Here is an 11055-nt window from a genome sequence, read left to right on the forward strand (position 1 = left end):
TATTACGAGTCCATTATATTCTATGGAACTCGTAATACGGCTGGTGGTATATCCGTCACTTTACCGTCACTTTTGGGATGGATTAACACTCCTCCAAAGTTAGAATAACCCCCTGTGTCATATGCCCATCTGGTGATACTGTTTCTTACTTTCACAGGACAGCGCATGTGCCTAGCGGAGCAGATGGCAAGGACCGAGCTTTTCCTCTTCTTCTCCAACCTCCTGCGAGAATTCACCTTTCAGCTGCCTGATGCAGGTGGCAAAATCAACTTAGACTATGTTTATGGCTTGACTTTGAAGCCACACCCATGTCAGATCAGGGCCTTGGTGAGACGGCCTGCAGCACATCAGTGAACACTAGAACATTTAGAAATGACAGTGAAACAGACATTTGCAGAAATAAATAATAACTGGGGATTCCAGCTCGTTATCTCAAGTAACTATAACTCGTGCCCGAAGGTAAATATAACTTGCTCCCCTGCCTTTAACAGTTTTTTCATCAACAATTTCATTGCAAATGTTAAAGTGATATTATCAATGATGTCATAGAAGAAGTTATGAGTGATGTAATGTGTGGGGTAATTAACGGGGCATGGCGACGGTGTGAGTTACAGTTACCTTGGCCACTAGTTATACTAACTTGAGATAGCTAAAACTATAACTGCTAAATTTCTGTGTTTTTTAGACTTTCACATGTTACGTTGTTACTTTAACCTTTGTTCTTTTCAGGTAATGTCTACGTTTTGTTAAATATCAAGTAACATTTTATTACTATATGTAAAGACAATCTTTGGCCATGTGCGGCAGGGGATTTGGCCGCAGGCCTGGCCTGTGTTCAACCCATGCAGTCACCCCCCAAAAGCAGCCAACTCCATGCTGCCTGGGCCTTCGGTCGTGCACGATTGGGATTTGGCCACAAGACCTGGCCTGCAACCAGGACCTGTGGCCAACCCCTGCAGGCAGATAACCCGACGGAGCACCCGGCCTGTGGTTATGTGCAGCGGGGTTGGACAAAGACAGACAACCCCACACCACTAGGGGCCTTCGGCCATGCATGGTGGCGGAGTTGGCTGCAGGGCCTGGCCAGCAGCCAGGCCCTGCAGCCATCCCCTGCAGCTACCACACCAAGGGCAACCTACCTCATGCTGTGCTGGGCCTTTGGCTATGCAGGACTGGGTGTTTGCCACAGAGTCAAGCCCTGCAGCCAACCCCTGCAGCTAAAAACCCTCCAAAGGCAGCCAACCTCATGCTTTGGTGGTGAATGGCTGGAGGTTCACCACAGGGCCTGGCCCACAGCCATGCCCTTTGGCCAATCTCCCAAAGGCAGCCCACCCCCCCACAGCAGCCTGCCAAACCCCACGCCATGCACAGCTTTTGGTGACATAGTGTAGGGGTGGAGTTTGAGCCCTAAGGACCTCATCCCCATATATAATAATGGGATGGGGCATTCAGTACCTCTCCTCAACCCCATCCCTGGGCCCAAATCCAACAAAAAAGGGGAGGGGGGCATGCAGCCCTCCTCCCTAAGCCTTAATATGCCCCAGGGACCCCATTCCCTAGGGCGGAATTCTAAGGGGCTGGGGCTGGGGCTTGCAGCTTCCATCTGTAAGTCTTATCAGTCCCTGGAGACACCATTTCCTGGGGCTGAATTCTTAGGAAAGGGGAGCATGCAGCCCCTCTCCCAGACCCTTTTCAGGCGAAAAAACAATTATAAAGGGCAGGGGACATTCTGTCTACCTCTCTGAACCTTCTGTGGCCCTGAGGGCAAAATTAATTTTAAAAAAGGAGAGGGGCTTGTGGGACCCCCTCCTTGAGCCTTATTAGGCTCCAGGGACCCCATCCTTTGTGGCTGAGTAATTAATAAAATGAGTGAGGTGAGCTGACCCCCTCCTTGAGCCTAATTAGGCCCCAGTAAGAGGCAGAGAAGAAAACATTGATGGACTGGATGCCAAACACATAGAAAATGTGGGAGGCATTAAAAAGAGAGTTCAAGTCAGAAAATCTAAGGGAGTCTAGAAAACGATAACTAATGTAAAGTGTGAGCTGTACATCTGTATTACAGAGAATGACTGGTTCAATCATTTACCTTTCTTCTCTATGTGTTAAATTCTAAGACTGATTTAAACTTTGTATAAACAGACTGAACAGGTTAACACCTATGTAGAAGAAATTGGGTTATTATTTGGGTGGGAGGGTAAGTACCCACCTCAAGTAATAATCACAATACTTTTACGCTAATTCAACGCAAACCTAACTCCATATTTATACTTTGGCGCTAGACCTGTCTAGTGCCAAAGTTATGGAGTTAGCGTAATTTTTTGACCGTGAAAACCTACCTTGCGTCAATGAGATGCAAGCTAGGTGTTCCCGGGCAAAAAATGACTCAAAGGCCCTAACACCTTATTTATCCTCCCATGCAAAAATCACGCACGGGAGGAGGAGGGCCTTAAATAATGGCGCTAAGCCTGCTTAGCGCCATTATTTAACGTCTGGGTATTGTCAGGCGTTAGGAGACCTGTGGTCCCATTTCCATGGTTAGAGACCATGGAAAGAGCCCACAGGTGCCCTTCCCTGCCCCCAGGGACACCTCCACCCACCCGCACTCACAGCTGAAGGACACCTAAGGATAGGGGCGACCCATCCCAGGTAAGTATATTTTTTTTGTTTTTAAAGTGCCATGGGGGGGGCTAACTTAGGCGCCCCTACATGGCACTGTGCCCAGTGGCCATGCCCAGTCAGACAGGAGTCATGTCCATGGGGGTTGTGCGTAAAAAAAATGACGCTAGTAAGGTCATTTTTTGACTCTAACCTGACTAGCGCCATTCTTTCACGCACAACCTCCAGTCTTCCCTACGCCTCCCCTACCCGGTTAGCGTCATTTATTTTGACGTTAACTGGGCCTTAGTGCTGGCTTGGCCATTCCTTAAATATGGTGCCCAGCTCGCATCCAATGTCGCTAGCTATCGGTATACTTTTTGACACAAACCTGCGCTAACTTTAATCTATAACAGCCAACCCTGCTACTGTGAAAATCGCTTAGAAGGCATTTTTACTGTACAGACATGTTTGACATTAAACTTCTACATGTCCTACACAATGTATGGAGGGGCATCCAACATGGCAGCTGTGTAGACGTGTTCGGCCAGAACTCCTCCAACCGCAAATCAGATGGGCAGTAGCAGGAAACTTAGCCCCCTAAGTCAGTACCCTGCTGAGCGGGGGCCCCTGCTTCCCTCCTGCTGGCACCGGTGGTGAACTACATCAGCAGCAGCCTAAACACGGTGGCTGCAACGGCTACCTGAATTTATTGAAGGCATGGCGCTGAAGGCGGGGGAGAGAATGACTGCATACACCAGCAATCGGCAGCGGGGGAAACTGAGTACAAGACAACAGGTACCAGTGCTTGCCTTCCAACCCTCAATAAACTAAATTCAGTGGCTGCCTGCTCTTGAGGACCCTGGGGTTGTGCCATTCACCTTGGTGTAGGGCCTGCTTTGACCCCAGCTGGGAGGCCCCCCTGCTACTGTGTACATGGGGCTTGGCATGGGAGGAAGCTTGGCAGACACAGGGCATTTATGCACTGAGGAACTGCACACCTTCTAGGGAATGGGCCTAATTGCAACAAGGAGGAGCCAGACTACTCGAACCAGTGTGCCATGCTCTTCGGGGTACTCCAAATATCTTTAGAGGCCGGCTGCTACTTGGGCCCTGGGGGACCATTTCTGTGCACTGCTTCTGGGCACATGGGGGTGACACCGGCTACTGACATCTGGCTTTGCTGCCCGCTGCAGCATTGGTGCAGCCCTCTGAGCAGCGCTCCTGTCGGTGGATTCATTGCTGCCTGGTTATGTCTTGCTGAGCTTCCTTTGGGAGGGCCTCAAGACACGCTCCTCATCATAAGGACACCACCTTTGCAATGGGTGCCGGACCTCGCATCCCTTACAGAGGGGGCCGCTCCATTCACCACAGGGGAACTTCCAGTCATGATTTATACTCCGCTACCTAAGCAAGAGCGGATTTGGGGACCGCAAGACACTACGTCCGTCTGGCAGCGCAGTAACTCTCTCTACCAGTATGTCCTCCAATCACAGCAGCAAGAAGGATGCCGTCCTGAAAGACATGTCCCGTAAACCTCATGCAAGGAAACCTGACCAAAGCACGGACACCGTGCTGGTTGTGCCTCTGCTCCCTGTGCCTCCTGGTACTGGGTAACAAGAAGTGGAAGATGCTCCAGTTACTTGGTCTTTCCTTGAACACTTGTATGGTGCTCTGGGGGACAATCTTGCTGCCCTCAAGCGCGCCATTGCGGCAGACGTCAAAGATCTGACAGGGCCCCACCACGTACGTGGTGCTTGAATCACAAGCTGCGCTCCTAAGCTGCAAATGTTCTGAGTTTACTAAAGCCATACACAGCATCTTAGACATCAACAACAACCCTGACACCCCTATTGCCATACTTTGGGACAGTCTGAAGCCCGTAATTCGAGGCCACTTTATCACAATTTCAACTCGTCTCAATAGGAAGCGGTGGGACATGTGCGCCCAGCTGGATAAGACTGTGAGGGACCTTGAGGATGTCCATGTGCGCACAGGCTCCCTTTAAAATGTTTCGCCATCTGGCAACGGCTCATAAACAACTTAAAGCCTTTGTCCCGGATAGGGTGGAGTATGCACTCCTGCACACAAAACAGAAATACTACCCAGGTGGGAATAAAGCAGGTTGCCTGCTGAAACAGTGGCTTTGTGCGCAAATTATATAGCACAGGATTCCCAAAAAAGAAGGACCACGGGTGCTCGAGTCCATCGGGATGAAGAAATTGCACAGGAGTTTGAGCATTTCTACTCCACCCTATACTCATCAGAAGCGCTCGACTTGAGGGCAGCTGAGGAATACTTAGACCAAGCACATGTTACCCAGCTCCCCCTGGTCTAATCTTCCAAAGTGGAAAAGGATATACAACAATCTGAGGTACTCGTGGCCATACAGCACCTGCCGCAGGGAAAAGTGTCCGGGCAAGACCGGTTCATGGCCGATTTCAATAAAACCTTTGCGGCCATCCTTGCCCACCCTCCTAGCTTGCTTATTCAACTCCTTTAGCAATACTGGTGCCCTTACGGACACCATAAAAATTGGCCATCATAACACTCCTCCCTAAACCTGGTAAGTACCTGGCACATTGCGAGTCGTACCAACCTATATCCCTATTAAATATGGATGCAAAGATTTTCACTAGCATACTGGCGTCTTGCCTAGCCCCATAAATGCAAGGTCTCATTGACCCGACCAATCTGGGTTTACAGCTGAGAGGGGGTGCAATGATAACACCAAACGTCTTAGCCATCTTTGAGATAAAGCACAATGTGTGCGTTTGCCCATGCTGCTTCTGCCTGTCGATGGCGAAAAGGCCTTTGACCGCGTCCACTGGCCATATCTACAACCTGTGATTGCAAAATTCGGGTTTGGGACTCGATTTAGATGCTGGTATGGAGCTAGCTGCGCCCACTCTCAAGCGAAAGACAGGGTTGTTGTCCAGTTCCCTTGAGATAGCACGCGGCATCCGTCAAGGATGTCCACTGTCCTTACTTTTATTTGCCCTATTCAAGGAACCCTTTGCCGGAAGAGTGAGGCAATACACAAACAGAACGGGTGTTCCAATGGGAGGAAGGGACCTTAAGTTGGCCTCCTTATATGCTGACGACATAATGATCTTGGTGACACAACCACTCGCCTCTTTGCCACACCTCATGGGGGAGATAGAAGACCTTGGACTGGCATCTGGTTTCAAAATTAATTTTAAAAAACACAGGTCCTCAACCTAACAAGCCTGAAAGCGAACAAGGCAGCACTGTAGAGCCTTCCCCCTTTGATTGGACCACACGGGGTGGGGTACCTGGGGTGCACTCCCTTCAAAATTATGCCACACTTCTCTCTAATACCAGTTCAGACCTGTCAGCCTGGAAGAAGCACACCCTGTCATGGGTGAGGCGCGTTGCTGCAGTTAAGATGACCTTACTTCCCAGGGTCCTATACATCATGCAGACATTACCCCTACAACCGCCCGCACACATACTAGACAAACTGTAACACCTGAGAGATGGTTTCATCTGGGCGGGGAAATGGCAAAGAAACAGACAAACTTGCGACAGGGAGAAGGGGGGCCTGGGTGTACCGCACTTACTGAGATACTGTCAGGTTGGTCAGCTTCTGTACTTGGTGAAATGGGCCAGAGCAAGCACTGGATAGCATTGGTGCTTCATAGACCACGCGGTTTCCAGGTTTAAAATCTGGAAGATCCCATGGTTACCTAAATTACATCACCCACTAGGAGTATATGTCTCCTCAGTGGTTCGAGCAACAATAGGTGTGTGGGATAAAGTGCAGAAGCTACACCATCTCTTCTCCTGTGTTTACCCCTCAACTCCGCTAATAGGCAGTACAGATTTTCCTCAAGCGCTCCCGAGGTCTGCCTTTCTGTGCTGGCAGGAAACCAGTTGCAAGAGGGTGGGAGACCTCTTTGATCCAGGAGATGATCATGGACAACACTCAACTCCAGACTGACTATGCCATTTCTGCTTTTGCTTATTGGCAATACCTTGACATTTGCCATTGGGTACTGCAGCCACATATTCAACCTTACGCCAGCCGAATCCCTGTGCCATTCGAAAAGAGGCTCCCCACACACCAATCTGACAAATGAATTCTGTCGGACATCAATACATTCCTACTGACTCCTATCAAACCCACCAAAACTCCAGCACAGTGGAGATGGGAACAGGAATGCAAATGCGAATTCACCCCCGAGAATGGCAGGACATTGTGCACCGAGCATGCGCTTCAGCCTGCAGCATGTCGGGTAAGGAAATGTTCCTAAAAATATCACACAATTGGTGCTACACACCGGCTGGGGTGGCTCAGTGGAGACTGGATGGGGACCCTAACTGTTGGAGGCAATGTGGACCACCAGATACCTCAACACACTTAGAAGCAGATTTACAAGCCCCTTGAGCCACCTTGAATCCATTCTAGCATAATTTTGTTTTATGCTAAGGCAGCGTTAAGAAGGCCATTCCCCCACACCATATGTGCACTTTGTAACCCTTGTGCCACATAATACCTGCGCCAGGCATGATGTATGCAAGGGGGCATTCCCCCGCAGGGAGGCAGTAAAAAATGGCGCAATTAAATTTACAAGACTTCACTGCCCCATTTTGTTTGTCATTTTTAACGCCTGCGTTAAAGTGATGCTCCTGCATTGGCCTATGGGCCCCCCTGTGCTTTGCTGCCCTAGCACCAACATTTTTGGGTCTAGTGTAGCACAGCGCCACAACAGAGCCAAAACGCTTGACACTGTTGTGGTAACGACCGCCATGGTGTGTGGTATTGTAAATATGGCACAAACATGGTGTCGTTAGGGAGGTGCAGGGGGACGCAAGAAAAGTGTCGCATCAGGACCGATGCGCCACTTTCTTGTAAATATGCCCTTTACTCTGGCACTGTCCTAAAATCCAAAGGTCCTGAATGGCTGTTTTAACAGATGTTGATAAAATGTATGACACTGATCTGCCTCGATTCCCCAGCTACATTCTGTTAGGCCTCCTGGACACATTGACCTACCCCTTGATATCCGCACGAGGGCGGGCTATTACACTAACCTTAGGCGCAGCCAAGCAGGTTCTCCTATCCCGTCGGGGCACTGATGCTGTGCAGACACACTTAGATCGGCTCCACAAACTGTGGGAACTTCGGAAGGTGGAGAAACTTACAGCAGTAGCCAACCACACTTTACCTCTGTTCGATTAAACCTGGGGTTCTTGTGGAGTTAACATGCCCCATCTATCTTTGCCTACTGCATCTCACACACTCGACACACCACAGTGACTGATCCCCCAAAGATTTGCTTTATCATGTGAGTTGTGGGTGCTCGACCACATGTTTCCTGGGCCTGTCGAGTTTCTCCCTTCTCCATCCTGGTCCATCCCTCGCCTCCCCTTCCACCCTCCTACCAACGTTATCCAGTGTTGTTGCTTCCTTTTCGTTCCCCATTGGCCCGTGGATGTAGGTGGGAGGATGTTGTATTGCACCTTGGTTAAAATCAATAAAACAGAATTAAACCTAAACACAATGTATGCTGCCCTATAGGCAATAAGGCCTACTTACAGGTGACTTATAAATATTTAAAAGAAAGGTTTAGGCCTTTCAAATTTAAAAGGAAGGTTTAGGCCTTTCAAAAAAGGTTTTTTTTTATGGCAGATCAAATTTGCAGTTTAAAACTTCACAACCAGGCTACAATGGTAGGTCTGGAGACATGCTGTACTGTGCCACTGCAGTGGGAGGCACAGTGGGTGATGCAGTTCACTGGTAACATTTAATTTACCAGCTATGGATATATTTGGTACCATATGTAGAGGTAAATTAAGTAAACAAGTCAGGTGCATACCAAATTAATCATGTTGAAAGGAGGAGTACAAGCACTTTACCATTGGTTAGCAGGGGTAAAGTGCACAGAGTTCTGTAGCCAGCAAAAGGAGGATTCAGCAAAAAGGCTGAAGATTTTTGAGTGACCCTGCAGAAAGCTCAAATTTCCAACAATATGATTATCCAGAGAGATGTATTTCAGATCAGGTCAACTGGTATCCACAAGTATGATTTGAAAAGGATGCAGTGTAGTGACCAGAGGAATCTGTTGAGCACAGGATTTTAGTTATGGAATAACCTGAGAATGTTAAATCTTCTTAGTAGAACCATTCTAGTCCTCTTGTTTTTAGAAGTGGATCAAATGGATGGGTTCTAGAGCATGCATGTGTTCGTTAGCTCATGCCTTCTGGAATGACCAAAAATGTAAGCCATATAATAAGATCACATAACACTACCAAGTTGCAGTAGAGTCCCATGCTTTAAATGCCTTAAAAAGATTTGTAATATAATCCGCCCTCTGACATTCTGGTAAAAGTGCTGTTACTCACCCTCAGAGCAGAAATGGTTCTTAAGCGGAGGTACTGGACCTATATGTGATCATGCTTAATAATCCAATATACGGATGTAAACCAAAGGTGGGGCAGGCAGTTTAACAAAATCATGTGTACTTGGCGCATGTCTATAAAAGATAAATCAAATAGCTGTCCAGCCTGTATTTCCCCTCAAGATAAAAAGACTACTTTCTCTTTTTGTTCCCATTACCCAAGACTCTAAGGCCCAGATTTACAAGATTGGCGCATCAGCACTGATGCGCCAGATTTCTTGCGCCCCCAACTGCCACCTAACGACACCAGGGTGCACGTTAGGACTATAGCGTCATCATTTATTATGCTATTGTGGTGGTTTGCTGCACTAGAGTCAAAAATGTTGATGCTAGTGCAGCTAAGTGCAAGGAGGCCCATTGATTTCAATGGGTGTGTACCTTTAAGGCCTGCTTTGAGCAGGCGCTAAACATGACGCCAAAAATGGGTCAATCTTGTAGATTTTATTGCACCATTTTTGACTGCCTCCTAACGCCAGAACGCCCCCTTGCATACATTATGCCTGGCTCAAGCATAATGTGGCACAAGGGGTCGCAAAGTGGGGCAATGCATGCATTGTGCCACTTTGTAAATAAGGTGCAGCGATTTTTGCCTCGTTGAGCATTATTAGCATTAAAATAATGATGCTAATGTGCGCAAGGGCCTCGTAAATCTGGCCCCAAGTTTGTAGTGGTTGTAACCATATCTTTTCAAATACTTTGTATATCCCCTAAATGACTAATAATCTAAGTTCAGTCATTGGAGCCCCAAAATAACAAAGGGGAAGAGAATTTAATTTATCAGCTCATCGCTGTGGTCATCTGAAAGAGAAGGGCCTTGCTGTGGAAACGTGTATGATTTCTGAGGTGGTGTTCTGTAAAAAGACCTTATAATTGTGTTATTTTCTATAATATTGCTAAACTTTAATCATTTGTTATGAATATAAAAACTATTATAGATAAGAATAGAGATGAGGAGTAATGAGTATTACTCTGCAGACTTTCTGATTTAACAAATAGCATTTGTATGAAAAGATTTCCTGGGATTTATGATTTTTTAATTGAACTTTCCTGTGGTTTTATTTATCTACATTATGCATTCTTCTAAGCAGTAGATAGTATTTTATATGAATTGGTTTTATTGCTCATGAAATCGGAATAAAACAAAGTCAGTGTTTGACTACCCAATACGGAATGATTTCTGCTAGATTTTGTATTTATGGTTGTCTTTGTTATTATGTAACATCTGTTATCATTTTCCAGTGTGCCTCAATTGATTAATTATGCTGAAATATCTTATTTGCTGTAGTAAATCCTCCAATGCTATAATTTGCTCTGTTATCACATTACTTCCTGAGTGATCTTAATTAAATTTCATAGGTTGTTACATATTTCATTGATATTCTCTACTGCTTAAGGTTTGTTATTTTACTTAATGAAATAAGCAGCATGTTTTCTTTGAAACCTTAATACATTTATTAAAATTAAAAAAGAATCTTCACAACCAGTGTGATTTGGTTTATCTGACATAGTCTGATTTCTTTTTTGTTGATATAAAACTTAAATATTAACACTTGTACACTAGAAACATGAGCAACTGTAATTAATCCTGATATATTTGTTAAATTGCCTAGATACAAATTGTTGCAAAGTGACCTGTTTTGGAGCAGGGACGTACAGTTTTTCATTTTTTTGAGACTCACCTGCTCTAAATATGGGACACTGCTATACAGTGTCCCAGTGTATGTGATCTTACCTCTAAAACATGTATGATGAAATTGGCCTAATCCTTTATTGGCACATTTAACCTTCCTACAAGGCTATCGTACAGACACCCATTGCAGAGAGCCAATTGCCACTTGTGGTCTGCAGCACTCATTGTGGAAACCACTACAGTGGCAGTGCAAACATGGCTTCAGGCCTCCCCTGCATAGCCTGACAGCCACAGCTTGAACCCTGCTGTCCCGTCCTGTCAAATCATCCTTTTGACACATAGGAAAACGTGATTTTAAATATGAAACAATTCACCCGTTAGCACACCTTGCTGCCCGCAGGGAAG

General features: G+C 46.6%; 1 protein-coding gene across 2 annotated transcripts in view; it reads left to right on the forward strand.

Moving 5' to 3' along the window:
• LOC138249651 (cytochrome P450 2J4-like) overlaps positions 1 to 10474 on the forward strand; it is a 174832-nt gene extending 164358 nt beyond the window's left edge. The window contains exon 9 of one of the 2 annotated variants that reach the window (XM_069203605.1): positions 158 to 10474. In XM_069203605.1, the coding sequence (XP_069059706.1) occupies positions 158 to 354 (197 nt within the window). In that variant the 3' untranslated portion in view covers positions 355 to 10474. The remainder of the gene's footprint in view (positions 1 to 157) is intronic. The other variant, XM_069203606.1, reaches the window with a different exon arrangement.
• The last annotated feature ends 581 nt before the right edge of the window (positions 10475 to 11055 follow it).

The sequence above is a fragment of the Pleurodeles waltl genome, chromosome 8 (genome assembly GCF_031143425.1).
Source record: "Pleurodeles waltl isolate 20211129_DDA chromosome 8, aPleWal1.hap1.20221129, whole genome shotgun sequence".
NCBI classification, from domain to species: domain Eukaryota; kingdom Metazoa; phylum Chordata; class Amphibia; order Caudata; family Salamandridae; genus Pleurodeles; species Pleurodeles waltl.